This window comes from Grampus griseus, assembly GCF_964374135.1.
Source record: "Grampus griseus genome assembly, chromosome: 6".
Taxonomy (NCBI): Eukaryota; Metazoa; Chordata; class Mammalia; order Artiodactyla; family Delphinidae; genus Grampus; species Grampus griseus.
In genome coordinates this window covers 5,740,270-5,768,063 of record NC_139000.1, presented here as the reverse complement: position 1 = coordinate 5,768,063, position 27,794 = coordinate 5,740,270, and the positions used below count along the sequence as shown (strand labels likewise).

At 55.8% G+C, this 27,794-nt stretch overlaps 1 protein-coding gene across 2 annotated transcripts in view; it reads left to right on the top strand.

Annotated features, from left to right (window-relative positions):
- Nucleotides 1-8,068: 8,068 nt before the first annotated feature.
- ASS1 (argininosuccinate synthase 1) overlaps nucleotides 8,069-27,794 on the top strand; it is a 50,816-nt gene continuing 31,090 nt past the window's right edge. The window contains exons 1-7 of one of the 2 annotated variants that reach the window (XM_082655911.1): nucleotides 8,169-8,186; nucleotides 13,509-13,570; nucleotides 15,419-15,528; nucleotides 17,450-17,518; nucleotides 19,178-19,366; nucleotides 25,178-25,234; nucleotides 27,203-27,277. In XM_082655911.1, the coding sequence (XP_082512037.1) occupies nucleotides 15,424-15,528; nucleotides 17,450-17,518; nucleotides 19,178-19,366; nucleotides 25,178-25,234; nucleotides 27,203-27,277 (495 nt within the window). In that variant the 5' untranslated portion in view covers nucleotides 8,169-8,186; nucleotides 13,509-13,570; nucleotides 15,419-15,423. Of the gene's footprint in view, nucleotides 8,187-13,508; nucleotides 13,571-15,418; nucleotides 15,529-17,449; nucleotides 17,519-19,177; nucleotides 19,367-25,177; nucleotides 25,235-27,202; nucleotides 27,278-27,794 lie in introns of both variants that reach the window. The other variant, XM_082655910.1, reaches the window with a different exon arrangement.

The following is a 27,794-nucleotide window of genomic DNA, read 5'->3' as shown; positions in this document are numbered from 1 at the left end:
CTGCCGTTTGCTGGGCTGTTAATATTTTATGGAGCCAGGGACGTTGCAGCCCATGCAAGTGTCAGCCCTGGGGCCGTGGCATCGAAGCGCTGAGAACTGCTGCTCTCTCCTGCCTCGTGCTCCCCAGACTCACCCTGGCCCTTCACGTTTGTCAAAATACCATTTGTGGACTGTTCAATGCCCTATAGACCTGAGTTTATTTAATTCTCCCAGGAACTCCAGAGGCAAAGAATATTATGTCCATTTCACAGATGAGCGATGGGGGCTCAGAGAAGGTGAGCCACTTGTCCAAACTCACACAGCATGGAGGGGAGGGGAAGAGAAGGACTCGATGCAGGCCCATCTGACTCTGCAGCCCAGGCCCCCAGCCTCCAGGCTCCCCTGCCTCCATTCTCCGAGGAGGGAAGATGGGGAGAGAGGAAGGTCCAGGCGCAGAGGCTGAAAAGGAGGGACATCGGCAACTCAAGCCCGGAGGAGCTGCCCAGGGAGTGTGCATTCCGTCGGCCTCCTTTCTCTCCCACTTTCTCTTAAATTTCCCATTTGAGGGAAGTGAGGCAAGTGAGAAGGAGCAATTGCTCAAAGTCCTACAGCAAGCCAGGGGCAGAGTTGGCCTGGAATCCAGGCTGTGATTCCGAGTCTCGTGCTCCCCACTCCCCCCACATCCACAGGATGGTTGCCGAGGAGGGGAGGTGCCTCCCAAGGGGGCTCAGCTCCAAAGGGGTGTTTTCCACTCTGCTTTTCCAGCTGCTGCCACCATTGGCCAGGGCCCCATCCAGCTGCCCGGCCTCTGAGGCTTCTCTGAACCATCAGGGCTGGAAAACAGCCCTGCAGGTCACTCATTAAACTCCCTGATGCAGCTTTTCCAAGAGCCCACACTGGACTTTATGTTCCCTCTGGGCGGGGACTGGTAACCTGGGGTCCAGCCCAGAGGACACTCTTTGTTTCTGGGGCCAGTGCCCAGGCCTGCACAGCAGCAAAGTGGCTTCTGGTGCCAACCATGAGATGGTTGCTGGGCGAGGTGCTTGGGGTCCCTACACACCCTGGGCCCTCCACGACCTGCGAGTGCAGAGCCCTTGAGTGGCAGAGGAGAGACGGAGGATAAGAGGGACCTACTCCACGGTTAGGTCCACAGGCTGCATCTATGTTTTTAGGTTGCCAGGGGACTTAACAAGGTCACATCCATTGAGTGTGCCCTTCAGTTCAGACAAGTTGACCCCTCAGTCAGAGCTGACCCTTGGAAAACGCACCCTGGCTGCAGTGTGGAGGGTGCATTAGACCGGACAGGAAGACAGGTGAGGTGTCTCCTGCAGAGGTACGGGTGAGAGGTGATGGTGATCTAAGACCACAGCAGTGAGGGGAATTCCCTGGTGGTCCAGTGGTTAGGACTTGACACTTTCACTGTCGTAGGCCCAGGTTCCATCCCTGGTTGGGGAGCTAGGATCCCGCAGTCTGCACGGCACAGCCAAAAATAAATAAATTAATTAATTAAATAAAAAGGGGGAAAAAAAAAGAAAGACCACAGCAGTGGGGAGAGGGGGAGGGGACCAGAGCCCTCATTTTCCTCTCTTTTGTTGCCAGAAATTTCAGGCAACTCTTGTGTGCCAGCATGAGAGACAGCATATGACAAGGGACCAATGTGGTGAGAGGAGGGGAAGGGGTCAGAGAAGCATCCCCAAGGAATAGTATGTGCAAAGACCATAAGACAAGGAAGAGCTTGGCACATTGAAGAAATTGCGAGCAGGCCAGTGCAGCTGGAGTGCAGTGGGTGGGGGCAGAAGAGGAAGTACAGGGTTCTAGATTTTATCCTAAGAATGATGGGGGACCATCAAAGTCTTCATAGAAATCATTTCAGCTCATTAATATTTCAGAATTCATTATCTCTAAACTTTAAAGAATATTTTTAAAAAAGATATCTACAATACCATTATCATACTTTAAAAAATCAACAATAATTCCTTGCTATCAAGCATCCTGTCAGTGTTCAAACTTCCAATTGCTCATAAAGACGGTATTTCTTTTTTGCTTAAAAAAAAAAACCCCAGGATCCAAATAAAGGCTACATGTTATGATTGATTACATCCTCTGTGTGTCTTTTAACTCAAAGTTCCCGTCTCTCTTTTTTTTTTTTTTTTTAAAAACAAACTTTATTGAGATAGAATTAGTCTGGGAATGCAAGGTTGGTTCAACACCTGAAAATCAAGCAATGTAATTTACCACATTTACAGAATAAAGAGAAAATCGTATCGTCTCAATAGATGCAGAAAAAAACATTTGACAAAGTTCAGCTCCTACTCATGACAAAAACATAAAAGCGAACTTCTTCACCTGTGAAAAACATCTAATAAAAACCTACAACTAACATCATACTTAATGGTGAAAGACTGAATGAATGATCCTCTAAGATCATGAACAAGCCAAGGATATCCACTCTCACCAATTCTATTCAACATTGTACTGGGGTCCTCACCATTGGAATAAGGCAAGAAAAAAGGCACAAAGATAATACAGGGAAAGGGGAAAACTGTCTCTATTCAGTCAACATTATTGTCTGTATAGAAAACCCTAAGGTATTTACAAAAATCTACTAGAATTAATCAGCAAATTTAGCAAGTGCAGAAGACAAGGCCAGTAAACAAAAATCAGTTGTGTTTCTATATATTAACAACAACTGATTGGAAAATAAAATTTTAAATATTATTTACAATAGTATCAAAAAACTTAAAAGACTTAGAAATAAATTTAATGAAAGATAAGCAAGACCTGTACACTGAAAACTATGAAACATTGCTTAGACACCTGAGTCCAGATGGAGCTTTCGGCACTCCTACTGAAAATGAGGACATTTGTACCACCCATCAGAGATGCCCCACGTGCCAGGTCTTCGTCTTCTCTAAACAAAAGGCTTGGGCATTTGCCTGAGAATAGGCTGCCACCTGGCAAGTCATCCAAGGTGTCCAATAAAATATCCGTCTCAAAGCCGGGCTCTGGAGCAGCCACACCTCTGACCCCAAGAAGCCCTATCTCTTCTAGCGCCAGAGGGGACCTGTTCACACTGATGCCACGGATCCCAGCCCTTTCCCGTAATAGCCACACATGCTTTCCCAAATGGAGGATGTCTACTCTCGCCTGGTCCATTTACAACCCCTGATCACCAGCAGGGACCTTTTTTTTTTAAAAATTAATTTTTATTGGAGTATAGTTGCTTTACAATGTTGTGTTAGTTTCTGCTGTGCAGCAAAGTGAATCAGCCACATGTATACATACATCCACTCATTTTTAGATTTCTTTCCCATTTAGGTCACCACAGAGCATTAAGTAGAGTTCCCCATGCCATTCAGTAGGTTTTCATTAGTTATCTATTTTATACATAGTCGTGTATATATGTCAATCCCAATCTCCCAATTCATCCCACCTCTCCTTCCCCCCTTGGTAACCATAAGTTTCTCTACATCTGTGACTCTATTTCTGCTTTGCAAATAAGTTCATCTGTACCATTTTTCTAGATTCCACTTATAAGCGATATTATATGATATTTGTTTTTCTCTTTCTGTCTTACTTCACTCTGTATGACAATCTCTAGGTCCATCCACGTCTCTACAAATGCCACTATTCCATTCCTTTTTATGGTTGAGTAATATTCCACTGTATATATGTACCACATCTTTATCCATTCCTCTGTCAATAGACATTTAGGTTGCTTCCATGTCCTGGCTATTGTAAATAGTGCTGCAGTGAACATCGGGGTGCATGCATCCTTTCGAATTCTGGTTTTCTCCAGATATATGCCTAGGAGTGGAATTGCTGGGTCATATGGTAGCTCTGTTTTTAGTTTTTTTAAGGACCCTCCATAGTGTTCTCCGTAGTGGCTGTACCAATTTACATTCCCGACAACAGTGTAGGAGGGTTCCCTTTTCTCCACACCTTCTCCAGCATTTATTGTTTGTAGGGTTTTTGATGATGGCCATTCTGACCGGTGTGAGGTGATACTTCATTGTAGTTTTGATTTACAGAAATGTAGATCAATGGAACAGGATAGAAAGTCCAGAGATAAACCCACACACCTATGGCCAGCTAATCTATGACCAAAGAGGCAAGAATATACAATGGAGAAAAGACAGTCTCTTCAATAAGTGGTGCTGGGAAAACTGGATAGCCACATGTAAAAGAATGAAGTTAGAACACTCCCTGACACCATACACAAAAATAAACTCAAAATGGATTAAAGACCTAAATGTAAGACCAGACACTATAAAACTCTTAGAGGAAAACATAGGAAGAACACTCTTTGACATAAATCACAGCAAGATCTTTTTTGATTCACCACTAGAGTAATGAAAATAAAAACAAAAATAAACAAATGAGACCTAATTAAACTTAAAAGCTTTTGCACAGCAAAGGAAACCATAAACAAAAGGAAAAGACAACCCTCAGACCAGGAGAAAATATTTACAAATGAAGCAACTGACAAGGGACTAATTTCCAAAATATACAAACAGCTCATGCAGCTCAATATCAAAAAAACAAACAACCTAATCAAAAAAAGGGGTGGAAGACCTAAATAGACATTTTTCCCAAGAAGACATACAGATGGCCAACAAACACATGAAAAAATGCTCAGCAGGGACCTTTTTTTTGTTTTTTTAATATATTTATTTTTATTTTTGGCTGCGTTGGGTCTTTGTTGCTGCGCACAGGCTCTTCTGTAGTTGCGGTGAGCAGGGCCACTCTTCGTTGCAGTGCACGGGCTTCTCATTGGGTGGCTTCTCTTGTTGCAGAACATGGGCTCTAGGTGCGCGGGCTTCAGTAGTTGTGGCACTTGGGCTCAGTAGTTGTGACTCGCGGGCTCTAGAGCGCAGACTCAGTAGTTGTGGAGCACAGCCTTAGTTGCTCTGCAGCATGTGGGATCTTCTCAGACCAGGGCTCGAACCCGTGTCCCCTGCATTGGCAGGCGGATTCTTAACCACTGTGCCACCAGGGAAGCCCTCAGCAGGGACCTTTGAAACTCTAGCTCTTGTAGCTCTGGGTCCTGCTGGTCTATATCCTTAAAAGAGCCTCACCTGAGATTTCATGTCAAATAAGGAGCTGTTTTGTGACACCTGCTATATTTCAACATTATCTCAGAGATACACTTCTGATCTAAAGCACATATTGAATTCACCACAAATGAAGACCATCTCAAGATGTAGACTGACCTGAGTTTCTTTCTCATTGCTCATATAAACAGCAATTAATCCTTTTGAATAAACAGTTTTAAGTTTTGGTATTTTTTAATGTTGGGAAATTTATGAAGATGTAAATTAATGGAGAGATATACCACGATCATGGATTGAAAAACTCAATATTGTTAAGATGTCCATTCTCCCTTAGCTGATATATAGATATATTGCAATCCCCAATCAAAATCTCAGCAGGTTTTTTATATAAACAGACAAGCTCTTCCTACTATGTCTATGGAAATGCAAAGGACCTGGAATAGCTAAAATAGTTTTGAAACAGAACAAAGTTGGAAGATCTATACTATCTGACTTCGAGCCTCACGGTAAAGCTATAGCAATCAAGATGGTGTGGTATTGGCATTAGGATAAATAAATAATGGAACAGAAGAGGGAATCCAGAAATCGACCAACACTTACATGGTCAATTAATTTTCAACAAAGGTGCCAACACAGTTCAATGGGGAGAGAAAAGTCTCCAACTAATGTTGTTAGAACAATGGGGAACCCATATGGGAAAAAAATGAACCATCCGAGTTCAGTCTCTTCTCACCTTGATCTGTGCCCCTGGGCAACTATCCACTCTGGTGCCCAGTGGGCACCTGTTTTCCTCTCAGGAGAGCTGTGACCTCACTGCTCCTCACGTAACCAGTGCCTATGCTTCAGGAAGGGACAGTCCTCTGGGCTGGAGCCATTTCTGCAGCAGGGAGTAAAGGTCCCCACAGCCTGTGGCCCTGGGACTGAGGCTCTGGCTCCTCCACCAATTCAGTTTAAGCCTGAGCTAGAGTAGAGCGTTTGGGCTAGAGCTCCAGACCCTGGGTTCTCATCCTGCTCTGCCATGCTGCTCTTACATGCTGTGTGGCCTTGGGGAAGATACACCCTCTCTCTGAGCTGCAGGTTCCTGTCGGTAAATTGGGGATGACAATGATAGCGACTTCATACAGGGTAGTCGTGAAAATCAAATGAACGTAAGCATAAAAGAGTGTTCAGTGATAACCATGAGGGTTGTGGTTATTATGGCCCAGATCCAACCAGACATCCTAGAGAATGCTGACTTATCTCTTCTTCCACCCCATGCCCCCCACCCATCCATCCTCGACTGGAGGGGCTCAGCCCTCACCCCACCCTCTTCCTAAGGTCTGGGTAACAGGGATTCTCTCTGGGGCCACCATGACTTTGGGGAGCTTGGGAGAACATTAGGTCTTCCTGCCCCAGGTTCCCTCTCCACTTCCTCTGCAATAAGTCCAAGGAGGTGGCTCCGCTCCATCCATGCCTTCCCCAACTTTCTCGAAGGGCAGTGACATCTTAGCGGAAGAAACAGGGACAGAGCACAAAGCCAGGGGATGGAGGCTTAAAGACAGGGCAGAGGGGATTCCCTGGTGGTCCAGTGGTTAGGACTCTGGGCTTCCACTGCAGGGGGCATGGGTTCGATCCCTGGTCAGGGACCCTTGAGGGAGTGTTGTTTCGTGGCTGCCCCTCACTCGCCTGCTGCTAGTGTGGAAGGCCAGGGGCGGCTCTGCATGGCCCCAAGGTGGCCCAGTGAGTGGGCTAAGGGGGTTCAGCCACCATCCCAACCTCCTGCGGGAAGGTGACTCAACTCACCACAGTCACCCAGCCCCACTGGGCTCACAGGGGCCCCCTTGCCATCACGGCCACTTCTGGGGCTTGGCTGCCAGAGGTTGGGGGGCTCACAAGAAGCTGCGGCTTTGCTTTCAAGTTGGTTTGATGCTTTCTCCCTCCTGAAGGACTCACAGCTACTCATCTGGCCGAGGTGCTTGAGTGACTGGACGGGAGTGTGCGGCAGGGGGACAGGGGACTGGGCGGCAGAGGACTAAGAGTGACTAGACCAGCAGCCTTCACCCCTCTCTGCAGAGGCTCCCTTTCTCTGGCTGCTTCTTGGTTGCAGGAAGGGGCCTGGGACAGGGCTGCCTCCTTACCGTGACCTACACCCCTGCGTCTTTTCCATGATGGCTGGATGGCTAACCTGGCAGGGCTGTCTCAGGGCTCCCACCTCCAGGGCGGGTTCGGGGCTTGGAGGATTTGGGAAGCCGCCCTCTGGGGGTCAGTCCTAACCGAGGTGCTGTCTTGGACAGGTTGGGACCAGCTGTTTTACTGGGTTGCGGTTGCAGTAACTGGTGCTTTGGGGCCTATAAACCAGGCTGGAAAACTTCTGACACAGAACCTTCTGGAGTCCAGACTGGGGACACAACTCCCTGTTTATTTTGTGAACCTCAATTTTCCCTGCTGTTCAATGGGTTAGCAGTAGGCCAGTCTTCTATTCACTATTTACTGGGTGCCCTCGGGAGTTTGGTCAGGTGCCAGGCTCTGGGGAGACAGCCAGGAACCAGCCCTGGACTGAGGGATGAAACCCCGACCTTCTAGGGCCACCTCCACCTCAGTTTTCTCACCAATACAATGGGCTCCGGCTCACGGGGACTAGAGAGGGAGGGAGGGAGGGGCTTTGAGGTCTGTAGAAAGGCCACCACGACACAAAACTGGGCATGAAACTCACGAGCTTAAGGGGCTTTTATTCCACTCCCACGGCGAAGCGCTTGAGCGTTCCCCACGGGCCAGGCGGCAAGTGTGGCAGGAGGGCTTGTCACCCTGTCAGTCGCGAGGATTCCAGCCACTACCGCGCCCAGGGGAGCCGCCAGCCCGCGGGCCGGGGCCGCCAGAGCCTGCGGCCAGGGCGGGGGCCCGGCCGGGAGGGTGTGTCGGCAGCGGGGTGGGCAGGAGGGAAGGAGGGAAAGGGGAGGGGCGAGGAGGCGGGGCAACGCCTGGCCCCGACCCCCGCCGGCGGCCGCGAACGCGGAGCCGCTCCGCGAGGGGGCCGGGCCCGGGGGCGGGGTCTGTTGCTCGCCTCCTCCGCCTTGTCCCCGGCCCCCGGCCCTGCCCTCTGCCCCGTGCTTATAACCCGGGATGCGCGCCGCAACCAGCCCTGCTCCACCGCCTGCCGCCGCCGCCTGCCTCCCGGTAAGGAGTCCCCTTCCCACTCCCCAGCCTAGGTCGCCCTCTGCCCGGACCCCACCGAGAACGAACCGAGGAGGCGGAGGGGACCGCGCGCCCCGGGCTCGGAGCTGGACGGGCGGGCAGGGGGCCGACGCCCGGACTCCTGTTGCTCAAACGCTTGGCGGCCGGATTCCTGGCTCCCTTAGGCCGCGGAGAGGGGGCCGGGGCGCGAGTCCGGGGGTCTGAGGGGCAGGTCGGGTTACTTGTCGCCTTTGCGGGCCGAGGTCCTTTCTGGATTTTCCTTCTCCGATCCAATTTCCCTTATGCCGCGAGCCCCACAAGTGGAGACCTTGGGAACCCGGAGGGTGTGAGGATTCCCGATTCTCTCGGCCCCTCTCTGGCCCTGGTCTCTTGTCTCCGCCTCTTTTCCTCTGCCCGCAACCAGAGGTCCAGACTCACCGCTGCGCCTCGCGCGCCCCCGGGGCTTGGGCATCTCGGCCCCTCCCACAGCCCCAGCCTCAGTTTCCCCCGGGCGGGTCGCTCCGGGCTCCGGGTGGCCCACCCCGGTGCCTTGGGTGTGGCTGTGCTCCCTCCCCTGCAGGGGGCGTCAGTCGCGCGGCTCTGCCTTCTGAAAGGGCTCTGCATTCTCTGGCCGGTGGGGCGGGGGCCTCGCCTCGCCGCGGTGCCCGGTTTCCGGCTGGCACTGGCCTGTGGGAGGGACCGCTCGTCAGGAAATGTCAGCGGTCCTGATGCCTGTTGCCTTTGGCCCCTGGGGCGGCCTCGCCCTCCGGGGAAGGAGAGTCTCTGTGAAATGCAGGAAGCTCCTTTCCCATCCTGCCAGGGCTCTTCCCGAGGAGGCCCCGTGACCTGGCCGCCTCAGTGCTCCTCTCTGCAAAGTGGGGCGTCTCCTCCCGAGAGCAGCGCCGTCTGGCTGCACATCCCGGGCAGGAGCAAACCTGTCCTTTCCCAGGGATGGATCAAATCGGCCCTGGGCTTTGATCCCTCCCCGCCACACCCAGGCTGGTGACAGAAGAAGGCAGGTTCTGGAGGCCCGCAGACCCCAGCCCGGAAGGCAGGCACAACTCCACAACTGGATGAGCCTTCGGGTCAGCCTCCCAGAGTCCTAGGCCTCAGTTTCTCCATTTGTCATGGCTGGCACAGGCTCAGGGCTCTGGAAACAGTAAGGGGATGTATACTGTTGAGAAGGGTGCCGGGTCCGTTCACTCCCTGTGTCTGGGGAGTGACTCACCAGGTGCTACCACGCTGGGCGTTCAGAACAGGAGACAGGGTCCCTGCCCTCCTGTCTTAGGTTCTGGTGGGGGAGGGAGACAGCAGAGGCAGAAACAGCCACAAAGGGCATGGGAACTGGACAGGAACTGGAGGAGTCTCCATTCTACACTCCCTCCCCCCGCCCATCCCCGTCTCAGAGCCAGGGCAGGGGGTCCCGTCCCGGTGGAGCCACCTGTGCGTTACGCTGAGAAGTAATTCTGGCTCCGCTGAGCGCTGGTGAATGAGTGGGGAATGCTTCCGGCTGAGCGCCTAGATCCCAGGCCAGGCACAGGATGGGGTGGAGGGAGGCCCCCACTCAGCACAGTCTGAGCCCCCCTGAGTACCCACAGGTGCCCCCGTCAGCTGCCTGCCTCCCCTGGGCATGTGTGGTCAGTTGGCTCTGATGGTAACCGTTTCCCTGGCCCAGGGCCCCAGGAGCCTGACTTGCCGGGGGGCCAGGCCCAGACTCACCGGCTGGGCAAGCACTTTCCCATGCCCCATCTCGCCCTTGTCCTGTGGGTCCTGGGAGGCAAAAGCCAAGACAGCCAGATGCCTTCATCCAAAAGCTGAGCGCACAGCCTCTGAAGTGAGCGCCTTGCCTGTGGGCATCCGTGCCGAGAGAGATAACCTCTGGAATTCAAGGTCTACGGCTCTGATTTCTACTGAAACACTTTGGGCAAAGTTGATCTACCAGGACTTCGCTCCTTCCTGTGGGACAGACGCCCTCCCCAGACTTGGGGTAGGCCAAGCACCCATAGGCATTTCAATATAGTAAACAGATGAATGAACTCATGCTTTCTTCCATAACCAAATGCTCTGAAAAGGGTTTAAGTGCCTGTCACTGGGGCCTGGTGAGGTCAACTTAGTCTTCCTACCTCCTCCTACCTCAGGACATTCTCGTCGAAACTGGAGACCCAATCTTCCTAAGGCAAGGCACTCCCAAAGGACCCCCCGCACCGGGCAGAGGAGGTTCGCTGGAGCGCTGGTGTCCCGAAGACAGCCTGGCATTCCTGATTTGAATCTCAGGCCCCAGGAACTTGCAGCTGAGAGCCAGCTCAGTATGTAGCCTAGAGCACCCCTACTGCCCTCAGCTTTCTCATCAGACACAGAAATCCTTCCTCTGTGTCTCACCAAGTATGCAGATGAAATGAGCTGAGTGTGTCAGGCAAATGTTCAGGCTGAATCCTGACACTTTGACCTCCTGGTCAAAGTGTGGAATTGCCCCCTAGCTCTATCAGACACGAATGAGGGCAGCAAGAGGATGAGAGTTGCAGTCCTAAAATGAGCAAACCCCTAAGTCAGGGAGAATTCTATGGCCTTGGTAGAGCTAGGCTTTTTAGAAACTATAATGAACTCAGCTCGACTGAGTTAGAATGGGAGCGGAGGGGTTCCAGGGGAACATTCGTGTTGCCGCAGCACAGAGAAATAGAATACTGACTGGTGATGGTGCGTTGAGGATTTTGTCTTCTGGCAGACAAGTAACGGGAGGGGGAGACAGTCTGTGGTCTCCTAGAGACCAGAGAGTGTAGGGCAGAGAGCAGTAAAGAGCAGGTGGTCTGCAGTCAGCCTGGGTTTCTATCCCAGCACTGCCGTCCGCTAGCTTGAGACCTGGGCAAGTCACTAACTTTTCTGAGCCTCGGGTTCATCGTCTGTAAATAGGTGGTAATAATAGTCGCCGCCTTGAAATGATGCACGTGTGGCACTACACATAGTAACTGCTCTAGTCATCCTTCTAGCTTTGACGTTTTAGAGCCACATGAATTTTCTTAGTGCCGAGCAACTGCCCAGGCTGGCCTGACACATTCACCAGGAGCTGGCGGGATGTCTGTGGCGAGGGCACTGGAGAATGCCCGCTGCCTTGCCAACTAAGGCCAGACTGGCAGGCATCTTGGCATGAGGCTCTCTTCTTCCCTTCCCAGGTGTCCCTCTTCTGGAGCAGGATGTCTGGGCTGGCCCCGGGAGCTGGGGGCATGAATGTTCTTGGCAGTGGTCATGTGCCTGGGAGCTGGGGCACCTGCCCTGCGCCCTTCGTGGAGGGTGGGGTGGCGGCAAAGCTGGGGCCGCGGGAGGCCGAGACTCAGGAGCCCCAGAGCCCCAGGAGTCCAGCCCCCCTGGGCTGGGGGAGGCCGAGTCCTCAGGCAGGAAGCCCGGTGTCCTGGGGTGTCAGAACCAGAAGGGCTTTCAGGCTTGCAGGTTGTTGAGCAGGCGGTGATATTGACGCCTAGAGAGTGAGGGGCTTGCCCAAGGTCAGCCAGGACCCAGTGGTAAGGAGAGCTTGGTGGGCACAGGGGTGGTACCCAGCTCTGGGCTCCTCCTGGAATCTCACGGAATCCACGGTCGCCCTGTGGAGGGATGGGCTGTTCTTGATCCCGTTTTGCAGGTGAGCAGCTTAAGCTGCTTGAACCCAGGTCTGGAGGACCCAGCCACTGTGCTCTGCCCCTCGTCTCTTCCACTCTCCCTCCCCCACATTGAGGCCTCAGCTTCCTTTAGTTTCTGCCCCACGTAGTCTGCCAGGACCTCACTGACTGAGGGAGGCGGGAGCTTCGCCAGGAAGGGCGGAGCAATGTCAGTGTCAGATTATATCATTGTCCCAGCCCACCTGCCCAGCTAATCTCTGGACGTGCACACGCAGACTCAAACGCCACACACACACACACACACACACACACACGCACACACGTGTGTGTGTGTGTGTGTGTGTGTGTGTGTAGACACAGGTGCATGCATGCAGTCTCAGGTACATTCTCCCCAAGAAATGCAGGCACACATATGCACGCGCACATGCACACACGCACACACCCCTGCACTCAGGCACACACTCCTGGGTGCACCCATTCCATCACGTGTCTCAGACCCAGAGGCTGAGGCCCTCTAGCCGTGCATGCATGTGGCCTGGCAGGCAGCAGGGGCTCACAAGTTTCCGGATGAGAACGTGCATGGAATTCCAGACTTGGAGGGGATTGTAACCCTCTCTTTTTTTTTTTTTTTTTGTGGTACGCGTGCCTCTCACTGCTGTGGCCTCTCCCATTGCGGAGCACAGGCTCAGCGGCCGTGGCTCACGGGCCCAGCCGCTCCGCGGCATATGGGATCTTCCCGGACCGGGGCACGAACCTGCGTCCCCTGCATCGGCAGGCGGACTCTCAACCACTGCGCCACCAGGGAAGCCCTAACCTTCTCTTTTTATAGGTGAGGAATTGACCTCCAGGCCGCAGAATCAGCAGCCTTTCTCTGAGTGCCTGCCATGTGCCAGGCGCTGAGAGATGGTCCCTGTCCGCACAGAGCTCACAGTGGGCAGCGGGGGCAGTTAGAATACACTGTGACTGTGCTGTGATGGGCCATGCATCAGGCACAGGGGCATCGCTGAGGCAGAACAGGACAGGCCCAGGAGGTCTGTTCCATGGAGCTGCCCCTCCCCCACCCGGTGCCCATCCTCTGGCCCCAGGGCCTTTGGGAGGTGGCACAGCAGGGGTGACTCTCGGGCCCACAGCATCTCTCCCTGTCACTCCAGGGTGTCTGAGCCACCTGTGGCTTCCCAGACCACACCTTGTCCAGGGATCCCCTTCCTTGCACCTCCCAGAGAGGGGACCTTGTACTTACGAGTCTAGCTGATCTGGGTGTGAATCCGGGCTTTACCACTCACCAGCCAAGCAAGGCCTTGAGCAAGTTCCTTAACCTGAGCCTCAGTTTCCCTGTCTCTAAACTGGGGATAACACAAATGGAGGACTCAGCTTATAACGGATACCTTCATTATCTTGACCGTGGTGATGACTTCCTGGCTGTAGATACGCGCCCAAACTCACTAAATTGTACGCTTTAGATATATGCGGTTGATTGCATGTCAATTATATCTCAATAGAGCTTCACAAATACGCAACATTACACCCCCCACCCGACCACACCACCAGCCCCTTCGCACACGAACACAGGGCTGGGAGCACACACACTGCAGCAGGGCGCTGGACGGGGCTCTGGGGCTCCTGAGTCTCCCCACTCAGCGAGGCTGCCCAAAGGGGAGTCCAGGGGCTGGGTAGGCTGGGTTCATAGCCTCTGGTGTCACCCAGCTGCCTGTATTTGCAGGGTGGTTCGCTGAGCCATCAAGACAGATTCTGGAAGCCCACAACCCACACCTTCAGCCCCAGGTACTTCCTGCCATGAGTCCTTCCTGCCTCCCTCCCACCTCCTCCCCTCCATCCTGGATGGCCTGTTGCCTGGCTGCGGTTGCCGTGGGCATGTCTGCTGGCCCCAGCTGGCCTGGGACAGCCTGGCAGGTGGCTGAATGCCTACTGAAGGGAGGAATTGTGGACACCCATCCATCAGAACTGCCCCCAACCTCACTGTTCCATGAAGTGTTTCCCCTTCCAAGTCCAAAAGGCAGTAGAAACATGTGAGCTCTGGGACTGGCTGGAAGGTGGCCTGGTGAGATGCCGGGGACAGCACATAGGATGTGTTCTTGTCCCTCGGCTGGGCTGGGTTCTACTGCAAAGGGCTGGGTGACCACTTTGCCGCTAAGCCTCCAGGCACACGAGAAGCCTTCAGTATATAGGAGCCTGCATACTTGGGGAGAGGCCCTTCTGGATGAGGCCACATGGATCTGTGCAGTGATGTCCACAGCCTTTCCCAATAGATTCTATTAAGGACCCTGACTTTGGTCGGTCTCCAGTGCAAATGCTCCCACCAGACACAAGCACACACCCAGGAAATGCAGGATGCTGGGGCCATGTCCATGGAGGCTGGAGACAGATGGACTGGATCCAAATCTGGCCCTGCCCCCTGCTGACCACAGGACCTCAAGCAAGTGACCTCGCCTCTCTGACCCTCGGTCCTCTTCAGCAAAGTGGGCACATAACAGCATCTACTCTCAGGGCCATGTGGAGAGTGGGGGGAAGGCAGGGCCTGATGCAGCCCTAGGGCTCAGGGAGAGCCTTCTGGGTAGAAGGAACAGTGGCTGCAGAGGCAAAAGGAGTGAGGAGGCCCTGGTGCTTTCTGGAAGCTTCAGTGTAGCTGAAGAGAGGGAGGGATAGCGTGGGGCACATCTGTCCTGCTGCAGAAGGACAGATCTACCATCTGTACGTCCTGGTTACCTTCCTCCTCTGGGCCTCAGTTTCCCCCTCTGCACATGGGGAAGTTGGTCTCTGAGCTCCTCCCAACTAATCATTTTGGAGCTGGGTTCATTGAGGTGTTTGGGGTCTCTCGTGTTTCCCCTCTCAGAGGTACTTGCTTCTAAAAAGAGCCTAAAGTCCCATTGTGTGAAGGTTCACTGGGGCCCAGGTGGGAGAGGTCCAGGGGGGCATCCTATTCCCTGTGGAGCTGGGAAGCAGCCCTGCATGCTGGGAAGAACCCAGGTTCTGGAGCCAGACACAGACACGTGCTCTGTGACCTCGAGCTGGCCACTGACCTCTCTGAGCCCCAGTCTCTGCTGCCCCAACATGCATGACAGCTCCTACCTCATGCGGTCATAGTCCGGGTGCAGGGTGATCTATACGAGTCCCCCAGGGCCATGCCTCACTCGCACTGGCCCAGCCTAGCAAGGAGCAGTTCTGACTAGAGATGTGTGGGCTGCCCGGGCCTCAGGGCCACGGCCTCTCCCAAGTCTCCTGACGCTGTGCACCCCTTTGCGTCTTGACCTTGACCCCGTCGTCTTCTCTAGCTGGTGGGGAACTGGCTCTAAGACATGCCTCCACCTGCCAGGCCCCAGTGTGGTGTGTGTGGGTCCCCTGAGAGGGTGTCGGGGGTGGAAGGCGTGAGGCTGCAGGAAGGAGCAGCTCCTCAGCTGGTCCTGATGTCAGACAAACATCCTGTTTCACACCTCACGGTGGCGGCCTGTCCAGGGAATAAGACTGCCCAAGGCCGAGGTCGGGGCGGGGGGACAGGCCAGAAGGGAGCTGTTGGGAGGGGCTGGCAGACGAGGAGGGGGCGGGGCTGGCAGACGAGGAGGGGGCGGGGCTGGCTCTGGGTCACTCACGTTCTTCCTCGTGTCCTCCCTCCAGACGAGATGTCCGGCAAAGGCTCCGTGGTTCTGGCCTACAGCGGGGGCCTGGACACCTCCTGCATCCTCGTGTGGCTGAAGGAGCAGGGCTATGACGTCATTGCCTACCTGGTGAGGGGGCGCCTGGCATGTGTGTCTTTCTACTGTCGGCCCTGCTGTCCATCCAGCTTGCCCACCTGCCCACTGTCACTCATCCAAACCCAGCTCCCCATCTCTAAGCCTGTCCTGAACCGTAGGAAAATGCTTCTCGTTTACTGCCTCTTTCTCTGCATCTGTCGAGTGAACACCTTGGAAGTCCCCCAGGTCTGAGATGCCCCCCAGATCACGGAGGAGGCTGAGTCTCCACGCGAGTAACTGGACAGGGGGCACAGGAGTGAACGTGGCAGAGCTGCTGGGCCAGCCTGCCTGGAGAGGGACCAAGGGCTTGGATCTGGTGAAGGCCCCGAGAAGGCATACAATCTTCCCCTTTCCCAAAGCCCTCAATAATTCAGCAAAGAGTGTAGGAGGCTACACTGGCTAAACTAGACGAGCCCTTGGAGATCATCTAATTCTGGCATAGCAAATAGGTCACGGGCCATAGGTTATGTATGATGCCATCCCCCATCCAGGATCCGTAGCAGACATCCCTAATTAAACCAGCTCAACTTCTGAGAAACCTGGACATAACCTCTGAATCTTTCTCCATATGACTGTGCAAATTCTAGAAACCCAGCTTAAGCCAAACAAAACCAAAAATAAAAAGGAAAACCAAAATAATACAGTTCTTCATGTAACTGAGAAGGCCAGGAGTATAACGGCTTCAGGCAAGGCTGGATCCAGGTGCTCATCCAGATCTGCCTCCATCTCTGCTTGGCTTCATTTTTGGCCTCTCCACGGGGCAGGCAAGGCCCACATCATCATACCCAAGTTTTCCCAGAGCAAGGAGAGCTTCCTGCAGAGGCTCTGACAGAAGGGCCAGGGGGGACTCCCATTGAGTGGCCTGAGTCCCTGCCCACCATGCATTCGTCAGTATGGCTGTGTCCCTACAGTGAGCAGGTGACGTGATGTGCTCTCACCCATCCCTGTGGAAAGAGGTCCCAGGAGAGAAGGTTCTCTTTGCAGAGGAAGTGAGGGTGGCACCCTGGACAGGAAAAGTCCAGCTGTTGTCAAGAACCGTTTGTTTGCAGTTGAAGTCAATCTACCATCTGTAACAGTGCTGACCCTGTGTCCCTCAGGTGGGGCAGGGGAAGCGCCTGGCTCGCTGCTGAGAGAGAGCCAGGGCTTTGAGCGGATGCAGAGAGCCTGGGGTGTGCGCACCCTGTCCTCAGCAGCAGCGGTGGGCCGTCCAGATCCCGGGCTCCCCCCACCCCGGGCAGATTTAAAAGCTGAGTGACCTCAGAAAAGCACCTGCAGCTGGACTCTGGGAAGATTCCAGAGTCTGTTGAGCAGAAGCCAGGGCCAGCGTCTAGGCAGGAGGCCAGAGTGCAGCCAGCAAAAAAAAAAAAATGCCCGTGTCTAGATGGGGATGTCGGAACCAGAGGCTGCGCTCCAGCAGGGGGACAGCTGGGTGCCCGTAGCCCAGGCCTCAGCCTCGAGCCGGCTCAGGCACCCTGGGACAGTCACGTTGCTGCACTTGGCTGGGGAAGTGAGCTGAGAGTCGGGCAGCTGCTGACTCTCCAACCTTTGTACTGACTTTGGGGGAATTGGGGGAAGAGTTAGACGGGTTCAAGGGAAGCCTTAGACCTTCAAGGCAGTGACAGCAAATGTTGCAACCTAGCAGCCTGGGTGCACGGGGCCAGGCTCGGTCCGTCCTTCAACCAAGTATTAGCTCTGGAGAGTGTTACAGCTTCTCCAGACCCTGGTTTGCGCCCTTTCTCCTTCCTACTTTGACCTCAGCGATCCAGTCGAAACCACCGCCATCTGAGGGCTGTTGTGTGTGAAACACACTTGCCCACGGCTCACCCCAGGGTAGGGGAGGGGCCGGGGGGGACATTCTTCTCAGCTCTTCTTTCTTCCCCTGCGTTAATGGGTCCTCTCTGCTTCTGCTCATCAGGCCAACGTAGGCCAGAAGGAAGACTTTGAGGAAGCCCGGAAGAAGGCGCTGAAGCTTGGGGCTAGAAAGGTACCACGCGGGAGGCACGGTTTGGGGCTGGAAACGGGATTTGACCTGGTGGGGGCAGCTGTGGGGGGTCCTGTCCCAAAGCTCCTTGTCTCCCCCACGCCTTCCAACTGGTCCTCTTGCTTCCAGGAGTATAAGGTCAATTCCTTCTGCTTTTGGTGTGCAAAGGGCATCATCTTCTGGTCTCCCCCAGCCACTCTTCTACCCAGTCACCTCCCCAGCCCACCTCCCCATCCATCTGTCTTTTCCTCATCCATCCATCCACCTGCCCATCCCTCTTTTATCTTGCTGTCCATTCACACATCCACTCACTCATCCATCCCTCATCCATCTACCTGTCCATCCCTCCTAGCTCTCTGTCCATCCACCCATCCTTCCATCCATTCAACAGAATCAGTGCATCGATTGAGCATCTAACCATGTGGTGAGCAGGCCCATAAGGTGAACGTGGCCAGCGTGGTCCCTGCTCACATAGGCTAACAGTGCAAAAGAAACGCGATATCTGCCAAGCACACTAAAACGCAATAAAACTGACATCAGAAGTATTAGGAAGCTGTCAAGTTCACGGTGTCAGATACAAGTTTTCCATAATTCTAACTCTTACTGGAAAGCTTGGCAACAAATTCAGTTTTTCTTGAAGTGATAGGGTCACTTCATTCTTATGAAAATGTTGGCCAAAAACCCAAGTCTGCACTGACCCTGTTTTATCCGTCGGTCCTTTGTTCAAGAACGATGTTCTATGAGAAAAGGGGCTAGTTGAGCTAACTCACTTGTGAATGCAGCAGATATGCTTCGTGTATATTTCACATTTTGTACTCGAGTCGAGATATAACAAAAGTCAATCATTGTTTACTGCATTTTCAAGACCACTCTTAAGAGAGATCTGCACTGTGAGAGCAAGGCGTGAGGAGCACCATGTCTGAGGAGTGCGGTGCCTCTGCCCTGATTTGTGCTAAGGTGCCAGCCCCTTCCCCCATCATCACTTCTGCATATTCAATGTGAATGTCAACAGAGTGAAAAATGCAAAGATCAACTGAGTATCACAAAAAATGTTTTCAGTCTCCCTGAAAGGGTCTGGGGAACTCTAGGGGGTTTACATTTTGAGAATAATTCCTCTAGATCAGGGTTTCTCAACCTCGACACTATTGACATGTGCCTGGCTGTCCTGTGCATTGTAGGATGTTTAGCAACATCACTGGCCTTTACCCACTAGAGGCCAGAATGACCCCCACAACCCATCAGTTATGACAACCAAAAATATCTCCAGATATTGCCAGCTGCCACCCGTGGGACAAAATAATCCCTGGCTTTTGTGGATTACATCTAGATTTAGATCTTAGATTTAGATCTTGTTTCATCTCAGGCCCAGAATGCTATGTTGGGAGGGATTTAAGGACCACATCCAGTTTCGCCTGGATGGTGTATCAGGATCGATTAGTAATGTCTGCCATGAGTGCAGGAGGGAGAGTATCCGCACTGTATGCTGGATTGATTTATGATGTCTACTACAGATGCAGAAGGAAAAGTGGAGGTACAGCTCGCCCGGGGATCCATTAACAGCGTCTGCCTTAGATGCAGGCCACTTGAGGCCCCTGGGACTCTGCTTTCTGACTGCATCCTGTCCCTGCCAAGGCTCGCTCTCATGGGCTCCTCTCCCCATAGGTGTTCATCGAGGACGTCAGCAAGGAGTTTGTGGAGGAGTTCGTCTGGCCCGCCATCCAGTCCAGCGCGCTGTATGAGGACCGCTACCTCCTGGGTACCTCTCTTGCCAGGCCCTGCATTGCCCGCAAACAGGTGGAGATCGCCCAGAAGGAGGGAGCCAAGTACGTGTCACACGGCGCCACAGGAAAGGTGAGACCAGGATGGACGGCTGGGGACGGAGAAGGAGGCAGGGGGCCTGCGAGGGGCACACAGGCAGCCAGGCAACGGACAGTCCTCAAGCAGTTGTAGGTTCTCCCCCAGCACAGTCAGGTATGCAGAGGACAGACTGGCCCGTCCAGTCTGAATAAGAGGAATGTTTTTAGTAGCGAGTTAGGGACGGCTCTGCCCTGTACCCCGAGTGTGTGAGTCCCGTGTGCCTGTTCCACATGTGGTTTGAGCAGTGTCACCCCGTTTTGCAAATTTGCTGCTGAGGTTCAGGGACCAAGGTCACTGTGGGAGTCTCCGTTTAACGCAGTGGGCAGGGTCAGAGACCACGAGGTAGCAAAGGGCTTGAATCCCAGCTGTGTGGCCTTGGGCGAGGCCCTTGCCCTTCCTGAGCCTCAGCTTCTTCACTTGCAATATGGGGATGAGGCCTTGTCTTAGTTTCCCGGGGCGACAGCACCACAGACTGGGCGGCATAAACACCAGGAACGGATCCTCTCACGGTGCTGGAGGTGTCAGAAGTCCAAAATCAAGGTGTTGGCTGCCATGCTCCCCCTGGAGGTGCTAGGGAAGGGCCGCTTCCGGGCTCTCCCCTGGCTTCGGGTAGCTCAGGTGTCCTTGGCTTGTGGGTGCATCACTCCAGGCCTACATCTTCACGTGGCCGTCTCCTCGGGGCATCTTCACATCGCCTGCCCTCAGCACGTGTCTGGTTGTATGTCCAAATTTCTCCTTTTTATCAGGATACCGGTCATACTGGATTAGGGCCTGCCCTAATGACCTCATCTTAACTTGATTACTTCCGTAAAGGCTCTATCTCCAAATAAGGTCACATTCTGAAGTATTGGGGGGGGCGGTTAGAGCTTCCACTTATCTTTTGTGGGAGACACAGTTCAACTGATAACACACCCGCTACTTCTGGCCCTTGTGTGCAGGAGTGCAGACTGAAGGATGACCCTGGGGATAGAAGGCAGGAAAGCCCTCAGCCCCCGTCCCGCAGGTGGCAGGGCTCAAGAAACAAGATTCCTAACGATGTAGGTGACTGTAGACAGTGTTACTCTGGAGTCATGAGCTCGCAGTTAGCGGACACGCCGCCAACAGCTTGCTCCAGGTTGGGGGGCAGGGGGCCTACCTCTCAGCATGCATGTCCTGACCTGACCCAGGCCCGCCCCCTGCAAGGCTGGTGGAGGCAGTCGGGAGTGGGGGAGCAGGCCCTGGCTCAGTGTGATGTAGGGACGCTCACGGCTCAGACTGTGACGGAGGAGGTGTGATTTGGGGGTGGCCTTGCAAACAGTCGCCCCACCAGGTGGTAGTGGTGTCTTTGGAAGCTCACTCATTTGCTTGGCGCTCGGTCAGCCAGCTTGTACTGGCGTCTGTACAGCGCTGAGTGCGTGCTGGACACCGGAACAGTGTTGAACTTCGCGGGCCCTTTTTCCTGCCCTCAGGGGACCTGTGTCCTAGCGAGGGAGAGAATAGATGCAGGAGAGGGTGGCAGTAGGGTCAGTGCCAGGGGAGCCAAGGGGAGCCGAGGGGGCAGCAGGCAAAGGCCGAGGGAAGGCTGTCGTGCAGAGCACGGCCCTGAGGGAGGAGGAATGGGTACAGGAAGAGAGTGCCAGGCGGAGGGAACAGCCTGAGGAAAAGCCTGGAGACGAGGGTCCTGAACACGTTGTGGGAGGTGTAGCCTTGGGAGAAGCAGCAGGGCCAGATCTGGGCCGGGGCCATGCTGCGGGGTTTGGCTTCAAACCCCCAGGTTGGACGGGTGGCCAGTGGCCCTCCCCCCCGCCATGGTGTGTAGGGGAGTGTTCTGGACGGAAACTATGGGCTCCTGTAAAAGAAGCGGACTGGTGAGCGTGGCCCTAGTTTTCACTAACACCCTAGTCGTGAGCACATTTTGAGCGGGGTGGTGGGAATCATAGGCGGAGCAGTGGGTGGACCGGGCCGTTTGGGCAGAGACCTGCATACCGCCTTCCACTCCGGCGGTAGGAGAGAGTACAGAGGAACCCAGAGGTTCAGGACTTGGGACTTTGGGGCCAGTACAGCTGGGTTCAGATCCTGGCTCCCCTGCTTTCACACTGTGTGACTTCACCCCATGAGTCTCAGTTTCCTCATCTATAAAATGGGGATAAAATAGAACCCGCTCATGGGGCAGTGGGGAGCTGTGAGTAGGAAGTAGGATCGTGCCAATAAAGAGCTCAGCAGAGACCTGGTACATCGTAAACACTCAGAGAGGGAAGTGCTCTGCTCGCACCATCATCAGACCTGTGCTGGGGCTTTGAGAACAAGCATCAGTGCAGAACGAACCTCTGAGACATCTCACCTGTCTGTGCTGAAATCAGCCGGGCAGTGAGCTCCCTGTTCCAGGAGGTATTCAAGCTGAGGCCAGGAAGTGAGGATTATGGAAGGGCTCCTGCCTGGAGAAGTTCCCCCCAGAAGTACCATCAGGACTGAGGAAGGGTGGCTTTCAGGGCTAGTGGAGTGAATGTGTGTGTGGTGGGTCTGCCCCTGGCCTGGGAGGCTCTTGGGGTCCAGGGAGAGACCGCCCCCCAACCCCCACCTCGCACTAGACTAGCTCACATGCAGGTGGGAATAGCTGCCAGCGGCTGTGTGCGCTGCTCCGTTTGGCCACAAGAGGGCACCAGAGGTTTGGGTTTGAGTCCTCCCGAGGCTGACCCTGCAGGGAAGCGGCTGGAGGAGTCCCTGGCCACCCAGGGTCCCGTTTCCCAGTCTGGTTCTGTGGGGCTTCGGTTCTGAGAAGAACACCCTCTGCGGCAGTTCCGTAGCCTCTTGAGATTCGGGGACGTCCCTGCAGTTCATGCTCAGTGTCCGCAAGAGGGACAGTCCGACTTGAAACAGCACTGGGGGGTCTCCAAGACCAGCAGCGGGAAGGCCACAGCGGATGGTGGGGCCCGGTGCCCCCCACCCCGAAATCTCCCATCTCTTCTGTGGGTCGATGGGCAAGGCGTACTCCTGTGCCTCAGTTTCCCCTTATTTAATAGGACCTGGGGAAGCCCCCAACAGCCTCTGCAGACAGTCTCCTAGAAGAGGGGGGTATGAGTGAGGAGAAACTGGAGGGCCTGGACTGGGGTCCGGAGGGATGCCAGGCTTGAGGCGGGGGGGGGGGGAGGGAGGGGCCAGCTACCTGCAGGGGCCGGTGGTCTGCTTGACTCGGGGGGAGGGGCTGGGGGGGGCGCGTCAGTGACTTTACACGTCAGGAGATGGGTGTCCAGAGTGAGTGAGTGTGGCCTGCAGGAGGCTGGCACCCAGAGGCAGATCTGGGTAGGACACTCGGCCAAACTTTCTGCAAGGGGTTCGCAGTGAAGAGAAAGAGCTGGGTGTAAGCAGACTGCAGGGGGGCTTCCCCAGATGGGGAGATTCTAGCAGGGACCGTCCTGAGCCCCCGGCCTCTCCCAGCTTCTGGCTCCCGAGTCGGGCGATGGAGAGACCCAGGGCCTCCGGGCCCTTGTTCCAGCCCCGCCAATGTCGCCTTCATGCATTGGCTCACTGAACGCCCCACTGAATACCTACCCATCCCTGGCTGTCCTCCACACACTGGGACACCCATACAGGGGACTTGGGAGCCCTGAGCCAGCAGGGAGTGACGGTGATGCTGAGACAGGAGGAAGGGCATCCCAGGCCGCAGGAGCAGCTTGTGCAAAGGCCTGGAGGCCAGAGGCAGCTTCTCACCCGGGGCCCAGCCCAGGCGGCACCTGGTGCAGAGAGAGCGGGGGTCCACCCCTTCACACATCCTCGGGGACCCTGCATCCTCCCCACCAGAGAGCTGCCCAGAAGCTGGGATGGCCCTTCGAGGGCCCCCTTCCTCCCCCCAGTTTTGGAAGACGGGCCTGGAAATAGGAGCCTGAGGCTCGGGAAGGGGTGTGGCGGCAGGGGTTGGGAAATGACGCCATCTGTATGGTGAGGCCAGGAGCAGATGGGAGCCCCGTGCAGTCCCCGAGGGCGCGGCACCTGCACTCACACGTGTATATCAGCACGTGGGACCTGCTGCACCTCCTCCCCGGCCCCCGGGGAGCCTGCCAGGGCCACCCTGGAGCTGGGGCTCCTGGGGTCAGGGAGGGAAGGACTGGACAGGCCTCGGCTCTTGTCTGGGACAGAGTTTGAACCTGGGGAGCCTGTTTGGCTTCTGCGAGGGTCTCTGGCTCAGGAACAGATGGGTGTCCCCATGGCGATCCTGATGGGCAGACCCCAGCCCGGCATGCCCGTCCAAGGAGGCACAGGCTGCCATTGTGCTAGAGGAAACTTGAAGCCCTGGAGAAAAAAAATCACCAGGATATACAACACTGGACCATATGCTTTACGAATCTAAAATAAGTCTGCTTTGTATTGTAGACACCATTGCTCCAGGAACTGTGCTGGTCACTGGCCCTCGGGCAAGTCTTACAGCCTGTGCCTCGGTTTCCCCATCCGTGAGATGGGGATAATAATAGAACCCACCTCAGGGGCTGCCGTAAGGGTTCAATGAGTTACGCGTGGAGCTCAGACCCGTTACCTGACTGTGAGCTATTAGGATGGGAGTGGTGCCTGCTGGCTGTGTGTCCCTGGGCAAGTGACTCCACCTCTCTGAGGCTGAATTGCCTCATCTGTAAAACAGGGTTAAAAATCCCGCTGGTGCCAGGTGGCTCTCCCGTGTGGCAGCCAGGGCATGGTAGGCGCTCACTGAAGGGATGGGATGGAGGGTGAGTGGGGTGGCTGGTCCCGCACAGCCTGTGGCCCCGGGAGACACCAAGAGAGGAGCGGCCTTGGCCCCTTAGCCCCTGGCTCCGAGCAGAGGAGCTGAAACCTGTATTTCCGCGTCGCCTGACAAGGCTCTGGAAAATAACATGTTATTCCCGCCGCTGCCTCGCTGCGCCCGTGCAGTTTTCACAGTAGGCGAGAGGTCCCTCTGATATTTCCGCAGCGCTTAAGCCTCCCTCCAGGCTGCCGAGCTGATGGGAAGCGGGCGGGTGGCTGGCAGCCATTGTCTCTGAGGACAGGACGCGGGCACAGGGAGGCAGGGCCGCCTGCCCAAGGCTGGTGGGGGCCGTGGGGGCCCAGTGCCCGGGCTTGGCTCTGTGCCCTTGGACTTGTCCCTTCCACCTCTGGGCCTGTTTCCCTCTCTGTGCAGAGGAGCCCTTGGTGGTCACCTGGATCTACCCCTACCCCAGCCAGCCACTGTGTAGACAGGGAAACTGAGGCTCCCAGAGGAGACAGGACTCCCGGTTTTCTGGACAAAGCACCGTGGAACCGTGGGAGTGGGGCAGGCGGGGCCAGGCAGGTGGGAGGCCCTCGGGAAGAGGCTGACGTGTGGGCAGCTCGGGGGCTGCCTGGAGTCTCGGCGGGGACAGGCCTCCAGCCCTGCATGTGTGTGCACCCCCTGAAGTGCAGACACACGTGATGACCCGTGTGCACGCCCCCTCACACACCAGTGCACACAAGGTCACGACCATCACAGCTCAGCACACAAGGGGCACGTGGGCATCTTGCGGACACATAGACACACGTCCTGCACACTCGAGTGCCCGCACAGCTCAGCTCTGTACTTGGGGAGCCCTGGTTCAAGTCCAGAGCAGAAAGCCCTCTCCAGGAACGCCCAGTCTTCATCTTTCAAACAGGCTCGTAGGACCCACCTCAGAAGATAGTGAGGTTGGAGGTGAGCACATGCGGAGAAGGGAGCCACCCAGGGGGTCCGCCCTGAGTGGCTCTCGGGTGCATCGCTGAAGGTCATGCGGCATTGCCCCCGCCCCCGGCCCCGCCCCCCGCAACTGGTCCCTGTTCTGTGGCTCCTGACCGTCCCGTTCCACGTTTCAGGGGAACGACCAGATCCGGTTTGAGCTCACCTGCTACTCACTGGCCCCCGAGATTAAGGTAAGATGTGGCTCCTCCCCCTAGAGGGTGGGCGCTGGGGGCTGAGGCCCCTGGGGGTGTGGAGCATGGGGTTCTGGGAGGTTCTCCAGACAGGGACCTTGTGGTGGGTGGCGCCCTTCTTTCCCATGGAGAGCTCCCTTCACTCACGCCAACTGCAGGGTGACAACACTCTGTCCCTGACCATTTGTCCTTCCCAAGACACTGCCCAGGTGCCTGGGCGGGTCAGGCACTGGAGGGAAAGATGAGGCTGCCCATCCGCCAGGGTCCTCGCAAAGCCGGGTCTGGCTTCCCGGGTGCAGATTGGAACCATTCTGAGACACAGTTGGCCAATATCTGGGCTGATCACAGCCCTCTCAGCCCCAGTGGGGGCCACCCAGCTAAGGCCCTCCCTGTCCCGGCTGCCTGAGCCGTGACCCCCGGGGTCTTGGATTCTCTCCTGGGATGGGAGTCAGTAGGATCAGGCCCCTGGGCATCCAGGGCGCGAGGCCGAGCCATGGAAACACACTAAATGCCACAAACACAAGGCCCAAGGGTGACCGCGGTTTTTCTAGTGGCCACGTAAAAAAAAAGAAAACAATCAAGATAAAAAGCAACAGGTGACATCATTTTACTATGGTTTATTGAACCCTGTGTATCCCGAGTGGTACCGTTCAGCATGTTATCGAGGTAAAAAAATTACTGAGATGTTTTACATTCTTTTGGTACTAACCCTTTGAGACCCACTGTGTGCTCTGCACTTAGCTGGGACCGGCCACGATTCGGGCCATGGTGGTCACACGTGGCGCCCGGGTACCATCTTGGACGGCACAGGCAGGCGTGGGTCCAGCTCCTTTGAGCCCACTTCGGGCGAAAGCTACAGAAAACGGGCCCCTCCCAAGCCCACAAGGGTCCCTCAGGGGTTTCATTTTTTTTCTTTTAAGTGGAACCTCTTTCTCTGTCCCTTTAACCAGCCAGCAGCTGCTTGGGGGGTGCGAGTGGCCTGGAGGTGAGCGGTAATGAACTCTAATGATCTGTTTTGACCCCAAACACCAGGCGGCAGAGAAGCCCCCGGGAAGGTAGCTGCCTGTTGATGCTGTAGGCGGGTGGGCGTGAGGCCCTTCCCCGACCCCCATTCTCTGTTCCCCCAGCAGCTTGGGGGGCCAGGGTGTCCGGTTTCTGGGTCTTTGTCTGCAGAGGCCAAGGCCATTGGTGGGATGGGGCTGGGGACAGGGCCCCGGGCTGGTCTCCGGGAGCTAGGATGAGGCCAGAGGGAGCTCCGCGCCCAGGCATTGCTCATTCCAGGCCTGGGGGACCCCACTCACGCCACTCTCATCAGCTTCCCAACCCGGGAATCACACCGGCTTGTCCGTCTAGATGACACCCCCACCCCCATTAGGCTGCTGTCGGCAGAGGCGGGGGCCTGGCTGGCTCCACGGCTCAGTGGGAGATTTTGCTGGGGACTTGTCCCCGACCCCCCAGGCTGGTGGGATGAACTCGGTCCAGCTCCCCTCCTTTCCACAGCCAGAGCAGCCCCGGGGGAGGGGGAAGGGAGGGGAGTAAGAGGGGTGGGCCAGGGGACGTTGCAGGTCGCATGGGCCTCACTGCGCCGCAGCAGAGCCAGGCGGTGTAGCTGCAGCAACGTGAGCCCCTCCTTAGTCACCAGGGGTGCGGGGCCCTGGCCCTCTGGACAGGGCTGCCATTAGGAAACTTGAGGCCTATCTAGTTCAAAGTCTCAGTTGGAGAGACTGAAGCCCAGAGGGGCAGGGTTCCACCTGGGGCCACACAGCCATTCTGCCACAGAGCTCGGGCCTCTCCAAAGCCACCCTCTAGGACGGCAGGCCGTGTCATTCCCCTGCCCACACCCCGTGGGCTACACAGAGCCCCCACCCAGGTGCCCAGTGGAGCCTCAGGCCCCTTACCAGAGCGGCCAGCTCTGCAGCTTAAAGCCAGGAGAGGCTGCCCGGGCCTGACTCCTTGCCCCACGTCCAGGTCATCGCTCCTTGGAGGATGCCCGAGTTCTACAACCGGTTCCAGGGCCGCAACGATCTGATGGAGTACGCGAAGGTATGGCCAGACCCCACCATCACCCCGGCCCTGGCCCAGTGCCCTCCAGGCGCAGCCCCCCAAGGGGGTTGTCTGGGCCAGAGGCACGGGGCTGGGACTGATACCCACGCCTGGAGACTGAACCTCTGCCCTGGCTGCTACCCTCCGCCCCGTTACACCTGTTCCCTGGGCCGGCTCCGCTGAGGTGTGGTCACTGCCAGGGGCATCTCCCAAGGGAGCCCCCAGTCCGCCGAGCAGGAGGGCGATGGGCCCCCTCTGCTTCCTGTTCCAACTGCCACCTCTGCGGTGTGTGTCGCTCAGGGGATGGGCGGATGGGGGGTGTGGGCCCGGCTGTTGTGTGCCCCTCCGTTACCTAATTGTCCCCAGTGCTTTCCCAGGGACAGGTAGGCGCTCCGAGGGGCAGAGGCGGACAAAGACTTCTGTCGCGCCAGCGCTTTTGAAGTACAAGTTGCAGTAAACCATGTTAGAAGTTTTGCATCAGGATCCGTAGCCACTCCCCAGGGTACCTTTCTTTTTA